The 16,643-nt window shown below is 41.9% G+C and overlaps 2 protein-coding genes across 4 annotated transcripts in view; both read left to right on the top strand.

Annotated features, from left to right (window-relative positions):
• The window catches only part of CECR2 (CECR2 histone acetyl-lysine reader), a 117,418-nt gene extending 102,546 nt beyond the window's left edge, over window positions 1-14,872 (top strand). The window contains exons 15-20 of one of the 3 annotated variants that reach the window (XR_014555557.1): window positions 1,080-1,208; window positions 2,387-3,194; window positions 3,974-5,381; window positions 6,649-6,754; window positions 8,428-8,544; window positions 14,100-14,872. Coding sequence is in view for 1 of the 3 variants with exons in the window: in XM_083699849.1 (XP_083555975.1) it covers window positions 1,080-1,208; window positions 2,387-3,194; window positions 3,974-5,381; window positions 6,649-6,754; window positions 8,428-8,433 (2,457 nt within the window). In the remaining 2 variants the exon portion in view is untranslated. Of the gene's footprint in view, window positions 1-1,079; window positions 1,209-2,386; window positions 3,195-3,973; window positions 5,382-6,648; window positions 6,755-8,427 lie in introns of all 3 variants that reach the window. The other 2 variants (XR_014555558.1, XM_083699849.1) reach the window with 2 other exon arrangements.
• LOC310826186 (tigger transposable element-derived protein 1-like) overlaps window positions 1-16,643 on the top strand; it is a 1,677,490-nt gene that overhangs the window by 768,413 nt on the left and 892,434 nt on the right. The window lies entirely within an intron of this gene.

Here is a 16,643-nt window from a genome sequence, read left to right as displayed (position 1 = left end):
AATGTGGCCATCAATCACACCATCAGCAAAAGCGACCAAGTGTTCCCAGGAATAAATAACCTTAAGGTTGGATTCATAAAATTGCTTGGCCCTGACTCAACCACAGTAGGATTTGTTCCTTTCAAAACTGCTCCAGAGAGACAATTCCATAGTTTTATAGCTGTGCTAGTTAAATTTCACATTTGCATTTGACTTCCCAGGTTTGCAGCAAAACTGCTGCAGACCGCATCTGCTGTACATGCTTAGTAGGGGGAAGCTGGGTTATTGCCATTTAAAATCGTGGGAGGGAAAGGGGTAGGAAGTGGTGAAAATACTGTTCTTATTAGAATTGCCAGCATTTGTGAATTTGATTGTTGGAGTGCTGTGTGCAGCCTGTGTGCTTCTGCTGTGATGCATCTGTGGAGAATCAGAGGCAGTGACATGATTTATCTATCAGATTTACCTCCCAGGAGAACAAACAAGAGGCTAGGCAGGAAGTAGAAACGGATGCTCTTCCTCTCACAGGCATATTTGGTTCTCCTAACTTGTGAATTTATCAGCTTCACTAGTGCATTGATATTCAGTGGATGGGTCTTGACTAAGAATGAGCATTTTACTAGTAAAAGAAGAAGAAGAAGAAGAAGATTTGATTAATGGAGTGGTTAAATAATTTGCAAAATCTTTTTAGGGTATTTTTAATGTTATGGTAACAACAAAGAAGATAATAATAAACAGATTGGTACTTATACCAATTATGAAAAACCGATAAGAAAGCTGTTGTGAAACAATGACACTAGCTTTGTTAAAAATGTAGTATTTATTTCATTACTCATCCATCCCCTCCCTCCCTCAAGGGCAGCATTCTTAATTTTCTCTCTGAAAAATCTCACCACTGCATCTGTTGGCTAAGAATGGGTGATTGGTTCAGTGTCACTTCAAAAACATCATAGCTGAGTGAGGTAATGAATCTGGGTGTCCCTGGTCCCATCTTGCAGTTTAAAGTGAAAGGTGGCTCCTCAATCTGAAATGACTGAAGTTGGTGACTGTAGAAATTCCATCTCCTACTAAGTTGCATAGGTGACTTTTGTTTTCCTGTACAGAGACCAGCAGTGCCAGGACCATTTGGCTCTTTGCATGGGTCTGATCCAGCAAAACCATATGGGTCACCACGAGTACCAGAACCACACCCTGGTGAGCCAGGTCAGCAGCATCAGCACTTTGTCATGCAGGTAGGAAACATAATCTGAAAGGAGCTGCTACCTGCATATTTAAGAACTGCATGCAAGTCTGCAGTAAGGAAACCTTGATTCTGTCTTACAAATTAAAAACAATTACTTATTCATGGTCTTATTACTATTGCTATTGGGGCAGGTTGGGGGTACTCCTGGATCTTTTGCTGTCACTTGAGCCTCAGGTGGCCTCAGTGATGCAGAGTACCTTCCATCAGCTTCAGCTGGTGGTCTATCTGTGCCCATATATGTGCAGGGATAACCTAACATCTATTGTTTCTATGCTCTGGTAACCTCTAGGTTAGATAACTGCAATGTGCTATACATAGGGCTGCCTCCCTATGTATATCAGAAACTTTGACTGGTGCAGAATTCAGTAGCCAGGCTGCTCAATGGGGCAACATGGTTTAAGCATATAGCGCCAATCCTGGTCCAACTGTGCTGGCTGTCAATTAGTTTCTGGGCCCAATTCAAAGTGTTGGTTTTGACCTATAATGCCTTAAATGGCTCAGGACTGCAATACCTCAAGGATTGCCTCTCTCCAGATGAACATACCCAGATCCTATGATAATCATCGGAGGCTCTTCTTCCTGTGCCTCCTCTGTGAGATGTTCAGAGGGTGGTAACATGAAAACAGACTTATCTGTGGAGGCTCCCCATTTGTGAAATTCTCTCCCCAGGAAGGCTCAGCTTGCAGCTTCATTATACACCTTTAGGTGCCAGGAGAACATAATTAATCTTAGAATCATAGAATCATAGAGTTGGAATAGACCACAAGGGCCATCGAGTCCAACCCCCTGCCAAGCAGGAAACACCATCAGAGCACTCCTGACATATGGTTGTCAAGCCTCTGCTTAAAGACCCCCAAAGAAGGAGACTACACCACACTCCTTGGCAGCAAATTCCACTGTCGAACAGCTCTTACTGTCAGGAAGTTCTTCCTAATGTTTAGGTGGAATCTTCTTTCTTGTAGTTTGGATCCACAATCTGATACCTTTTTAAATGTGTTGTGGGAGGGGGGGAGGGTGTTCTTGTTTTTATTATGTATTTTTTTTAATCTTGTATTTTTATGTTGAAGTGTAGTCTCGATTCTTGCTGTTATATATCCGTTACTAATGACTTTGATTTACCTATGTCCACATTGAACCTGCCTCATTTCCCTATGTATCCTTCCGCAGCCTACAGTTGGATTGAATGATCCCAGAGGACATCGGCTTCCTGCTCCAGAGAAGCAGGTATGTGCAGGACCAATGCACGTCTCCACAATAGGACCACAGCCTGGATCCCTTCAACTTGGTCGGATGACAGGTCCTCCCTCAGATGCCAGTATGTATTCCCCTGCACAATTTCAGCAAGGATTCCCTTCTCCAAGGCACAATGGACCCCCTACAAGACAAACAGAGACCTCAGAGGTTCCCCCTGGACATGTTTACAGGCCCTATAAATACCTAAACCGTGCACATCCTGCTGTGTGGAATGGAAGCCATGATACAGTAAACCAGATGACCTTGGGAGTAGACAAGCGACCCTCAATGGGTCCGCCTCGTGCGTTGAGCCACATGATGGACCCTCAGGTACTGAGACCACCTTTGCCACCTAATCAGTGGACTGAGCAATCCAATTTCCTACCTCATGGAGCTCCACCCTCAGGATATATCCGACAACCAGGAAAAGGCCCTGGTCAGAGAATGCAACAGCAGCTACCAGCCTCATTATTTGGGCCTCCCACACAAATGCCAAGAGGAACCCAAGGTGGGGATTCCATGATGGACAGTCCAGAGATGATTGCCATGCAACAGCTGTCCTCCCGGGTATGCCCACCTGGTGTGCCTTACCATCCCCGTCAGCCTCCTCCCCCCCACTTGCCTGGACCATTTCCCCAACTGGCCCATGTAGCATCTATGAACATTCAACCTCCAAAAACAGTTTTAGGGAATGGGAACTCTCAGGACACCAGCCAGACAGTTGATTCAGAGAATAACCAAGGTAATTGCATGTTCTTGATCTGCTAAGGCAAAATATGGTGGCTTCATCAGTTGAGCAACTGATTTATGTCCATTTGCCCCAAGCATCTGTAAAGAGTTAGGGACTGCTGTTGTCATTGGTGAATCGGGTTGGGGGGGGCTGTCTGTTTGATGCTTTACTATGGCATGTCCACACATAGGTGGCCATGGGAGAAAGTAAGGTGACTAGTAGATTTTATTGGACACCATGAGGAGCAGCAGAGTAAGAATTTGTTTTGATACAAGTATACTGTAAGTTTTTCCCATTCAAACCCTTTGAAATTAACAGGAGCTGCATACCTGCATCATGGTTAGCATGTCTCCACATAACAGTCTTCTTCTAGCACCATTTTAATTGTGAAGCAAATCTAGGGGGGGACTTCATTTACATTTCTTCACTGTTCTTGCTCTACTTAAAATTGTGAAGTTAATAGATGGTGGAGTTTCACTCAGGCCTTGTGTAAATGTGATGTTAACTGGGTTCAGAGATTGGGAGCAGGCTGCAGTATCACACACTCCCTTCTGACACACATGCTCAATCACACTAAATTGTTCCACTCCCCTTTAACATGGCTCAGCATTGCATGTTATTGTTGCTAAGCCTGATAAAAATAACTATAGGGGTGCTCTAAACTCCCATTTCGTAAAAACCAAGTTAATATTATGTCTATACAGGACCTTGGAGTTCACTGTAACTTTTCTGGATGTTGTCAGTTCATGTGATGAAAAAGATTTAACTTCTCTTTGCTTCATTTTGCACAGTGAACCCTCCACCAGGAGTGGAAGAGAAAGCCCAGTGTATTGGCCTTCCAGAGGGGACATACCCCAAGCTGCTACCTCATTCCAAGCTTCCCTTGCAAATGGATTGCTCCAGGCAGACCCAGGAAGGGGAGGGTGTTGATTCTGGAACTAAAAATGATCCAAAAGCAACACAGAGCAAAAGCACATGGCCAGCGGAGAGTAACTATACAAGTTCAGCAGCCCAAGGATGTGCGCAGGACAGTGTAACAGCGACAGAAAGAGGGCCTGTGCCTGAAAATGGTGCTATAGGTGATGGACCATCCACTGGCACTGAAGGGAAAACAGTGGCTGCTAATATAATGGAGAAGTCGCGTTGCACTGGGGGGAAAAACGTGTTAGAAGCAACTGTGCCTTGCGTGGGACAGAGCACCAATACTCCTGCTGCCATGGATAGCAGTCCGGCAGGAGGCACCTCTGGCCAGTTTGCCCCTCTCTACATGCCCAATTTGGAGTATCCAAATTCAGCAGCACGCTATCACATCAATCCAGGACTGCAGGGATTTAATCCTATGATGGGAGGGAAACCCCACCCAGTAGCCCATTCTCAACATTTTGCTGCCCGAGGCTTTCAGCCTAGTAACAGTCCCCATGGGGTTTTCCCTCGTTACCGTTCCCACCAGGGCATGCCATACCCTTACCAGCCTCAACCTCCTCCTTCCTATCACCACTACCAGCAGCCTCCTTACTATCCTTGTCCACAGGGCTATTCAGACTGGCAGAGGCCTTTCCCTCCCCAGTCCAGTCCCACGGGTCATCCACCTGGTCCATCACCTCTGGCCAGGCCTCCTTTCTCAGACAGAGCGACCATGGGCAGTGGCATGCAGGGCTGTGAAGTGCTTACCACTTCTTTGGCTTCCCCAAACCGAATGGACATGGCAAGCACCAAAGAGGTTCCCAGCAGTGGGCAAGAGCTGCCACCTGAGGCTGAGAAAACGGATGAATCCCAAGAGAGGCCTGAAAGTCCCAAAGAGTTTCTTGATTTGGACAACCACAATGCAGCCACCAAGAGACAGAGATCAGTTGCAGCAGGAGAATACCTGTATAGTTCACCACCACCACCCATGAGTTCTTCTGGGCTTGGGTTTGGTCCCTCTGCTTTCCCACCGCACAGTGTCATGCTGCAGACAGGGTCACCTTATGCACCACGACATCCCACCGGTCACTTCCAGTCCAGAGCTTATGGGTCACCTGTGAATGCTCACTTGGCACATCTTCCAGCCACCAATCAAGCCAATGGTTTTGCTCATGAGGGACCTCTGTACCGCTGCCAGGAAGAGAATGTGGGGCACTTTCAGGCCTTAATGATGGAACAGACAGGACGTGGAGGTGGCATGGGGGGACTGTCTCCAGATATGTATAGAACAGCAGGGTAAGACTGTTCTCCATGGGACAATGAGGTGGGGGAAGAATGCCAGGGGGTGGGGAAGAGTGCTGAATGATAGTTGCTGTCATAAAGGTGAGATTCTAAAGAGCAGCAATGAACAGTAGACATCACTACCATGTGTGATAGAGCTTCAGAAGTAACCTTGCAATGAGAGAAGGGATTGATCTGATAGTTTTGATTCTGTTCATACCTGTAATGCCCTGACAGGCCCTTATCCTTGGTTTTGGTATCCTTATATAGATCTTCCAGCACATTAACATTACATGGAGCAACATTTACAGTTCTTGTACCCACAATCTTGGCTCATATTTTAAGTTTTTACTCTTACTGACAACCTGAAATTATTTAGAAGTGACTGCTGCAATCTCACACAGAATTTCCTGTCTTATGGAAATTCTAGTTCCTTATATTTTTGTTCACTTGTTAACAGGAGCTGGCAGTGCATACACAACATGGGTAGAAGAGGGGAGAACTGACTTTCTGATTGATTGATTGATTGATTGATTGATTGATTGAATAGCTGACCCTTCATCTCAGTGGATCCTAGGGCAGTGTTTTTCCTGAATTATACTACTAAACCATGAATTTATTTTCATTTGTTGAAGTTATCAGTATTTTTTTAGGGAGAAAGCTATTCATATACTTCATATTGATTGAGATAACAATTTAGTTAGTAAAGGCTGAAGGTTGCTTACAATACTAACATCACTTCTTTTTGTAGACTATCCAATCTTATTCTCCATAGATTTTGTGCGGGAAAATTTAGATTAATTCATTGTTCTCTCTTTTTTATAGTGAAGGAGAGTTAAGGGATGTACATCTAATTTATGTTCAGCAACCAGATAAAATCAGATACAGAGAACTTGGGATATGATGTAGATCTAACCGTGTATGTCACAGGGGTCAGCAAACTTTTTCAGCAGGGGCCAGTCTACTGCCCCTCAGACCTTGTGGGGGGCCGGACTTTAATTTTGGGGGGAAATGAATGAATTCCTATGCCCCACAAATAACCCAGAGATGCATTTTAAATAAAAGCACACATTCTACTCATGTTAAAACACGCTGATTCCCGGACTGTCCGTGGGCCGGATTTAGAAGGCGATTGGGCCGGATCCGGCTCCCGGGCCTTAGTTTGCCTCCCCATGGTGAATCTCCACCAAATGAATTTCCCATTGTAGGAACATACGTCTTTGCATAAACTGTGTGTTTATGCCATTGCTAAGGTTACCATTTCCATTGTGTATGATTCCAGAATGCACATGCACCAGCCACAATCCCCGTTCTTAAAGGTGCCTACCACAACACCAGCTCGGGAAGACCCTCCAGCACATAAAACACCAGCATTGCCTCTGGATCAAGTAAGTACAAATAAAGGACAGATTATAGGGAATGATGTTTGTGTTGCACCATGATGCATGAAATATGTGAGTATTAGTAGCTTTTGTGGGAAGGGAGAAAGGAGAACCAATTGTAGGCCATACTTTTTATTATAATTTGGTGAGTGATATTTATTCTTGGGATTGCTTTAATATTGTGCACGCTTTTGCTTAGGCTTAGACTTTTTTGATGGTAAGCAAGAAATCACATTACGCCAACTGCTAGCAACAACAACAACAAACAACAACCAAAAACAAACAATGCTGCATTCATTTGCATTTTGGATTGGACCAAAGCCCTTCTCAGTGATACATACAACAACATTATTATGCCAAGCATGCATTACAATCTTCTTATTGTAGTTGGTAGAAAACTGCAACTGGGAGAGCATATCCTTCCTAAGGCCGTCTATGTAGTAAGTTCATGACTGCAGCAAAATTTGAACTGGGGATTTTCAGCACTCCTTTTGGGCCAATACACCAAGTTATTGCTCTTAATTCATTAGACATGGCTGTTTATTAAGTCCTTCTAAAAATGAAAAATGATTTCTGTCCTAGGTTGATGGAATAACTGCGGTGTATTTCTCAGTCTTTGCTTTCAAAGGGTGTAAAATCAGTTTCTTGTTAGGCTGCTCTGATATTGTGCCATCTGGTGGCCAGAATAATGATACATTACATGTGCATGTGTGTTTGTTTTTAAAAATAGCTGTGTGGAGGAGGAGATGGTCAGAGTAGCAGTCACAGTTCCCCTTTGGAGGAAAAGCAGCTTTTAGTGGGGGATGGTATTTGGCAGGATTGGGATTGAGTGAGTGAAGGGGCAGGGAGGGTTAAACCACTCTTCCAACACACCATCTGCCTGTCCTCCCCCTTCCCAATGTTGCCTACCTTGAATGGATCACCTACACTTGATACCATTGTTGAAAGACTTGTACTGGATTCTCATCTGCTACCAGGCCAAGGTAAAGGTTCTTGTATTAGTGCACAAAACATGAATGTTTTTGGTCTAAGATACCTTAAGAAACACCTTTCTCTGTACATCCCAATCACTAGTGGTCCCCTATGGACCAGAAGCATGACTCACACCAAGAAGTTGCACCTTCGATATTGTTGGCCAAACTCTATGGAACTCTTTCCCATTTAGAAGCCTGACAGGCACCTCCCTGCTGAGTTTCAGGTGTTGTTAAAACCATCTTACTTCAGGAGGACTTTGCCTCATGAATGATTCTCTGGTATTTAAATTTTTTTCTCATGTTCTTGTTTAAAAAATTGGTATTTTAAATTTCTGAGGTTTCAATTTTGTGATGTTTATGTTTTAAATTTTAAATTTTGCATTTTTTATTGTTATATACCTATTTGAGACCTAGATGGTGAAAAGCATGATCTAAAATTTTAAAATAATAAACTGCACAGTCCTGGAGAAGATCATCCCCCTCACCCCCCAAGAAAATCTGCTGTCCCTCCTCCAAGAAGTAAAGTTGTTTGTTGCTATCCCGATTTTTCCCCTCCCTTTGCAGCTACTATTTAAAACCAAAATTGTGGTTTTTACACGTTTAATATAGTATTGAAGCTCTTATTCAAAGCCTGATCTTTATTATTTATTTAGAAAACTACTTCTGAAACAAATAATCATCACTTTTTTGTTTGTCCCTTTTCAGAGTTAGTCCAAGGCTGGAAGGATTTGATGGAGACGAGAGCCACATATGAGTGGATGAGGGCAAAGGGAAATATACTTTCTACACTCATCTTCTTTCCCAGAAGCATCTCTTTCCAAGGTCTGGTGGAATAGAGCACCTCATAGGACTGTCACAATGACACAGAGGGAGCAACTTGATCTAATGACATATTTCTCACCAGAGACTTAGGTTTCATTAAGAGTTTAAAGGGGCTCTATGAGAAGCTTGAAACTTTCATGAACTGCTAAAACTCAGGTATATTTTTCAGGGTGAAAGACAGGAGGCTATGGAAAGTACTTGTATTAATATGTGTGTTTGGAATGGAATCCAGTTTACAGATTTTTTTTAACCTGTTGCCTTTTAAAAGAAAAATATTTCTGTTGGTGAATGTATTGTACATTATTAGGGTGGGAGTGGTAGGCCTCAAATGTTGTGGGCATAGCACTGGGATGATCATAATATGTTTACAATCATGTCACACTGAAATCCTTCAGGAGTGGGTAGATGCAGGAAATAATTGCTTTTTTCTGATTTTTTTAAATCAACACCACCTATTGGTTACCTGGGGCTAAGGCATTGCCTGGCAACTGGCCACAGGTGTTGCTCAGGAGAAATCAGTGTTCCCCAATCTTGCCCTTGAATTGTATGCACTGCTAGTTCCTGCCACTATTGGAACTAGGAAACCAGCAAACTGGAATTTCCAGAAATTTGGAAATCTTGTTTAGAATTGTAGCAGCCTTTTCGCAAACATTTCTGACTGGGAATAATAGTTACCCTGGCATACACCCAAGCTGAGATTATGGGGATAAGAAAAGAGAATGTTGTTACATGTAATGCCAATGTTTTCAAAGATCTCTTTAAAGATGCTAGAACCGGAGACAAAGGCCTGTGATAATATTACGCAAGGGTTTCTTATGCAGCATCTGTGATGCGTTCACCTAGAATACAGTAATATGGCGCTCTGATTTGTCTTAAGTATGTGGCTCTCGCCAGGCCTGGACACACATTCAGTCAGAGTGTGAACATTTTCACTAGGCACTACTATATTCTGTTGATGGATGCCATAGGTCTGCTCATTTGTTTACTTGGATTGTGCCTGGAGTGAGCTTCAATGTATATCCTAAGTGCTCACTCCCTCGTCTCACTGTGTGTAGAAGTTAGTGACTGAACAGGAAATATTCCATGTTTATTTGAGCTCCTCTGTGCCCATGGAAAGCAGAGAAAGGAGCATGTGAGCCAGAAATCTATTCTCAGTCTCATGTCTAGTACAAGTAGCAAGTAAAAAAGGACCACGGCCACATCTCCAGTGGCAGTTCCATCTAACCTATTACAATTAGAGTACACAGCTCATGGACAGTCATTTTCAAAGGAAAGAAACAGGCGCTGGCACCTAGGCCCTGAAATAATTTTTTAAACTTAAGTTTTTTGTTTCAAACAACATTTCCCCTACTGATTTTCCCCCTCCCATGAATGAATATTTATATTAGTTGTGGTTTTTTTAAATAGAACTCTAGCCCAGAGTCATAGCCTCATTGCAGGCAGTTACGATACGGTGCAAGCTTGAAAGGGGCTCTGCCTATGTCTATCACTAAATATCACTTGAGTTTCTGCCTCTTCCCTTTAATCTCTTCTACTCTGTTGCCTGATAACTTCATAAACTAGAGAAGAAAAATTTATGTTCCTTGTATAGCAGATGTGGCTGGCTACTGGTTCTGCAGAAGTTGTTCCACTACCTCCCATCAGTCCCAGTCAACATGGCCAACATTCAAAGATGGTGGAAGCTGTAGTCCCAACAACATCTGGTGGGCCACAAGTTAGCATAGTATTCCCTCCCCCCCCCCAAAAAAAATCAGGAATACATTCCAAATCTGTAGTCATTTTAGTCTGTGAAACAAACAAACAAAAGAATAATGTTGTGGCACCTTATAGATTCACTGGTTTGTTGTGAGATATACTTTAGAGAGCAATTAGCCCACTTTCATTAGAACTGTGAAGCAGGTTATTGCATGTGAAAGCTTGTGTGTGCAATGAGCTTGTTAGGTTGGGCTTAAATAATCTACATGAGCTTATTAGCACATTGGAGTTATGAGATAGCTTCTAGTATCTACAGTAGTGTCTGGTGAGGGTAGGACTCTGTTGTTATCCTGGTTTCCCAACAGAGTAGGTCTCTGGCACTTGCTGAGAGGGGAGGTGTGAGGTGTGGGAACTTAGTGTGATTTATGGTGGCAGGAGCAGCAGATTGGCTCTGCTGCTGGGAAGCTAGAAGAGTAGCAGAGCCCTACAAATTGTTACTCAGTATCTGTAAACATATGGATGTTAGTGGCTCCTAGGAAGGCATTGTAATAGGATAGTGGTGTTATTTCTTTTAAAAGTTGATGGGAAGCTTTTGCTGTTTCCCAGTTCCTGTTCTGTTGTAATTTTGGCATGAGTGGTTGAATAATAAGTGTGTGAGCCTTTTGGATGGCTAAGATAGATGAGTGGCACAGCTGCAGATGGACTGATAATGAGCTTCAAAGCTTGTGCTTCTTGTAATGAAAGAACTATTTCAAGCAATAACCTCCCCACTTCTACCCATCTGTATCTGTTTAAGATACAAATGGGGTGCCACACATTCTGGCCCTGCAGGACCTCTGCCTTCCATGTGGAAGAAACCTTTTTTTAAGAGGCACATAATGACCCCTGCATACTTTTCTTTGAAGCAGGAAGGGAAGAATAAATCCTTTCCTAAAGCAGACACACTAAAAATAAAGAGAAAGTGTTAATGGTAAATGTTAATCATGTTAACAATATCTATATGAGTTTTTTTGGGAGGGTGAGTTTCCCTCATTGAAATAATTACCTAGGCATTAAAAAACCACTGTTGACTGGTATTAATTGCCAATTTTGGTAATTAAATCCTCCTAGTTGGATGAATTGTTTTACTCCTTATAGTGTCTCGTTATCAATAATGGTCTATGATCGTCAAACAGAGGTAATACTGATACTGGCGAATGCTACGGTGCTTGGATATATGAAATACTTCTAATTCAAACAAAACATCAAATAGCAGTACATCAATAGTGTGCCTATTGTAAAAAGTAGTTGTGTATTTCAGTTGATGTCTCAGTTCTAGATCTGAAGTTAGTTTGCATTTTCCTGTGTTTGGAGAGTGGAGACAATATGTTGGTGGAACTGAAAATAAGGATCTGACAGACATGACAGTTCAGTAGGCTCCCTGGCGGTGCACAGTGCTTTCTTCATTTGGTAGCATTCCAATATAGCCTTTATCAATAAGTTAGCACTATTTGATCACAGAGTTTTCTGGCCATTCCGTTGTGTCATCATATGTCCCAACTAGAAGCAGGAAATAACGTACAGGGCCTAGAAACCAGAAAATATAGTTTGTATCTTTGTATGAGGAGAATATGCAAGATTTGAAGTTTTCTTTCAACAATGCTGGTTTTTTCTCAGTGAAAGGAAGTGTTTATTTCCCATATATTTAAGTGTAACATTATCCTATATGTATGTTGACTGAAAAACAAAGATGCCTCTGATTATAAAGGCATTTTCTCCATGAGAATAGATTCCACTTTTGTGTGAGATGCAGCTGCTCTTCCATTCCCTCCCAGCAGCCAGACACATGCTATCCTGAAGCAATATTTCCTAATCTATTCTATAATAAACTATAAGAAGGTCCCCTCTCCTCCCCCACACCCCAGTAATTCAAGCATTGTGTGGAGGATCTCCTTTAGTACCCACATTTACCACTGAATGAAATATTTTTTAAAGAACATGTTTTTCTTCACTGCTATATGTTAGGGAAACATACCTAAGAAAATAAGGACTGATTCTGGCATACTTTTTCCAATACTTGTGCCTATGTTTACAGTGAGGAGTGCCAGATGTGAGATTTCATAATGTTGAAATAGTCAAGTGTTCTGAAAACAAGTAGGAATAGATACATAGAAGCAGAGAGCAGCAGACTTAAATTAATCCTGTTATGAATGTGGAAATGAAACAGATGAGATTTTGAAAGAGACTCCAAAGGTTGATTGTGGGAGATGGTGGTGAACAGGGCTCCAAAATGCACTTACCAGTGGGGAGCATATTTTTAAGTTGCTGAGTGCAAAATGGGAGGAGAGTGGAGAGGCTTGCCCTTGCATTCCTACTCAGTTTTGGGGGCTGGAGACTTCAGAAATCTAACCACAAGTCCTTCCATTTTCTCTAGGGGTTACCTTTGCAGCCATGTGAGTTTCAGAGGCACTCTGAAGTGGCAAGATTTTTCACAAAGTTAGAATACCGCCACAACATGGCACATCTGAAATATGATCTTGCCGCTCTCCAGATTGGAGAGTCAGAGTGAGTGGCAGACAGCTACAGAATTTGACTAACTACAAAGACCAGACAAAATTTTGGATGCTGTTGATGAATGTTTGGGTTGGAGGAATCAAAAATATAACTTGGCTGACAACAGAGTAACAAAAGAGGTTCTTGCTGATTAGCACGTATCAGAAATTTGCTTTACTATAACGTGAATGTTTCTTTGATAAGTTTCAGGTACTGATGAGCAACAACACAGTAGGAATATTGACTGCTATCGATGGGGAGCTAAATGTAGTTGGCAGACCCTACTCTTTTTAATTCCTATGTCTTCTGGCAAGAATCTACAGGATTTCTGTGAAATTTTTCAAACTGTAACTATTTCTACTAAGTACTTGTTTAGCATTGGCAGTATACCAGGTGCTTATTGCAATATTAACAGCTGCCAAATTCCTGCATACTTTCTGTAGTCAGAGCATTGAAGGATCCAATGAATCCTGGTGGGGAATTCCTCTTAGCTCTAGGTGATCAGTGCTATCACTAATGTCAGTGATTCTTTGGGTTTAGCCACATTCTCTACTGACCACAAGGTGTCACTGTTATACAATGAATTTAATTCCCTCTGTAACTGACTTCACTGACATTGAACAGGGGCTTCCAAGTGTCATGGTGCTGAATTCTCCTTTGGATATAAATGCAAGTTATAGTTCATATTTTATGCACCCTGGCACCCTAATGCTTTGTTCTTCCATAATAGTTCAGTGCACACTACAGCGTGACTATTTAGCAATAAAAGCAGAGCAGTTATTGTGCTTTCTCCAGGTTCCTCCGTTACAAAAGTTAAGTATATCATAGGAGTCCACTGCAGGGAAGTAAAAAAATCCAGAGATCACTGGTGCCTAAAAATTGGGACTAGTGACTGGAACTTGAATTACTGTTGAGGTTAGGAAGTTAGTTTTTTAGTCTGGCTCCTGATTTTACACATACAAAAATCGTATCTTGCTCAATGTTTGAGTACTTTTTCTACTGCTCAGCTTTTTCCTGCACTACTGCATTTTGTCTAAGTAGAATGAGATATTTCTCCCATGATTAGGAAGAACAGCAAGAAAGAAGTTTTCTAACTAGAGACACAAAAATAACAGGCTTGGTTGCTAGAGAATATATTTCTTAGTGATCTGAGAATTTCTAACAATACTTTTGGTTTTTAATTTGAAGTGGTTGAGCTTTGACAATTTTTTGCCAATCTCCATCATTCCTGAAATGTTTTCTGGGTCATTTGGTGGGTGGGATGGGAGGGACTGTATTATTGTAATTAAGATTGTAAAGAATGTAATTTGCCTATTTGGGGGCAAAAGGAGAAGAGAGAACGTTCCTCTGGATGAAGTCTGATGTTTGACTTGCAAGCTGGATCCTGGTCTCTGTCAAACAGCTGAAATATCTTCTGGTCAACAGGACTATTAGCTGTGGCTGCAAGTGTCCTCTCACCATCAAGCTGTGAAAATATATTATTGACAAACTCTGGGAGGAATCTGACATGGTTTGGACTGCACATGGCAGTGTCTGCCTGGATAAATGAATTTCTCAACTAGTTTTGAAAGGGAGCCGGCATGAGTCTTCCACGACATAGCAGACTGAACTTGTTAGTGTGGCAGGAAGCTACTGTCAAGAGGGCCCGTTAATTGGAGAGGTAACACCTGATATAAGACTGACTGACTGACTGTGAATTCCTCCCCGTGTGCTCTTCTATTTTCCCCAACTGGGACTCAGGTACCTCACTTGGCTGCCTTTTCCACTGCTCCTGAAAAAACCCTGATCACTTTCCTTGCCCATGGAGCACAGCATCAGGGATCTTTTCCTCTACTCTTTTGCTGCTGCAAAGAGCTGGGTTTGAACTCTCCTGGTCAATACTGGAAAGGGGAATGCTATTTATTTTTATATTGTGTATATTTCGTCTTGGTCTACTGATTTCCTGAGAGCGACAGTTACCTCAATAGTTAGTTTAATTTTCTGTGTTTGGGTAATTTTTTTAAGGATCCTTTTTTAAAAAAATAAGCTTGATCCTTGGAGATCTGTAGATTTTATTTCCATAAGAATTTGTTATTTTGTATAAAGTATGTTCTTAAAATAGTAGCTGGTCTTGGTCTGTGTGTATTTCTTCACCTCAAATTGCTCATGGAAGCTGCGTCATACTGAGTTAGACCATTCATCCACATATCCCAATGCTGCTGATATGACTGGCAACAGCTGTCCAAGGTCTCAGACAGGGATTTTTACTTCACCTGCTCCCTAATATTCTTTTACATACAAAGCTGTAATCTCTACCACTGAGCTATAGGTCTTTCATCCTGAAGGATTCATATTTGATCAGTGGTGATAGTTGAGTGATAAAGTCCTGTTGAAACACTCATAGATAGATTACCACTCTCTGTTCTGTGATATTTAGAAGGTCTAGTGATAATAATTATGGAGTGGAGTAGAACTACACTTCTGGTCTCCTGTGTAGGATCCTTAATTCAACACAAGAATATAAGTTAGCAACTACGATTGTTCTCTGCATTGGGTAAAAAAAAATCACTATATTGCCACCTGAAGCAAATTTCCTGTACAAATGCTTTTGAAAAAGACTGATGAGTAATTAAGCTAGAAGAGACCAAAATGCCAACTCCATTAGTTGCCACTTATCAGTCATGTTGCAGATGGATCCACATAATCTGTATCATAGTTTGCCACAACCAGAAAGGAACTATGAACAAGGAATGTGCAAAACATAGCTCCAGGTGACTAAAGCAACTGGGCCAAGCAACTGAGCCAACTGAGCCACACGGGGGAATTCAGAACAATAAAATCTAGGATGACTGTGTATATGTTCTTTTGTCAGATTTGGTGTCCTTCAAGCAAGTGCTGCATCAAGATCTATGCTTCAGCACATAGGATCTCACATTTCAGCTGTGATGCAATGCAGACATGTCACTAGTCTCACCTCCCCCCTCCACCATGAAATAAATAATGACAGCTTTTAGGTTTTTAGATTAATTCTAGTTTGCAGGGGTAAGAGAAAGCAAAATGGGTTTTTCAATAAAAAATAGGCATGGCTGAGGTCAATAATGTCATTTAATGTACGAATCAGTAAGCATACGGCATACTAAAAGTATGCAATGGATATATAAAAGCCGTTGAAAATGAGTAGAACAGACTTTTCTCACCACTGAAAAAAGGGTAACTAACATCCTTCTGTCTAAAATTTGGGGGGGAGAGAGACTTCAAGGTCAGGGGAGTCTCAGCACCATTCTTTAAGAATACATGAACCAATGTTGAGGGTGGCAGAAGATTGTAATGTAATTTCTGGTTTTGCACATAGTTGCCTGCAGAAGTGCCTCCTTTCCTGTTGGGTGGAGTAACCTCTGCTCCCCCTTCACCAGCCCAGCCAGCAACCACAGGTTCTCTGCCAACATTTTGTTTTCCATAACAAGTTATGGGTGCTTAGGGATTGTAAAAAGTTCATAACTCTTTTTGTCAGTGCTTTTATTTAGTTGATGTCAGGCTTCAAGGCATGGGAAACAAGCAGGGTCATTTTCCAGAAGTGAGATTTTGCAGCTGAAGCCTTTCCAAATGACCTGCTGTGTCTCCAGTGCAGCAGTCCCACTTGAAGATATTAATACAGGCTCCTTTTTGGAATTTCTCCATATGTGGGCAGTAAGAGCTTCCAGAGATTTCATAGACATCCTCATTCAGACTTTGCTGTTCCAATTGCTCCCTGCCTGGAAATTGATCTCGTGACAACATCTGGCCTTTCCCTGTATCTGCGCATTCAATAAAGAACGCCTTTAAAGTTTTTTATACAAAATCTGCTTTCCAGGTTGTGTGATAACAGAAGGTTTCGCCATGTGCTTAAATCAGGC

The sequence above is a fragment of the Podarcis gaigeae genome (genome assembly GCF_964106915.1).
Source record: "Podarcis gaigeae genome assembly, chromosome: 10".
Lineage (NCBI taxonomy): Eukaryota > Metazoa > Chordata > Lepidosauria > Squamata > Lacertidae > Podarcis > Podarcis gaigeae.
This window is presented reverse-complemented; position numbering and strand designations above follow the sequence as displayed.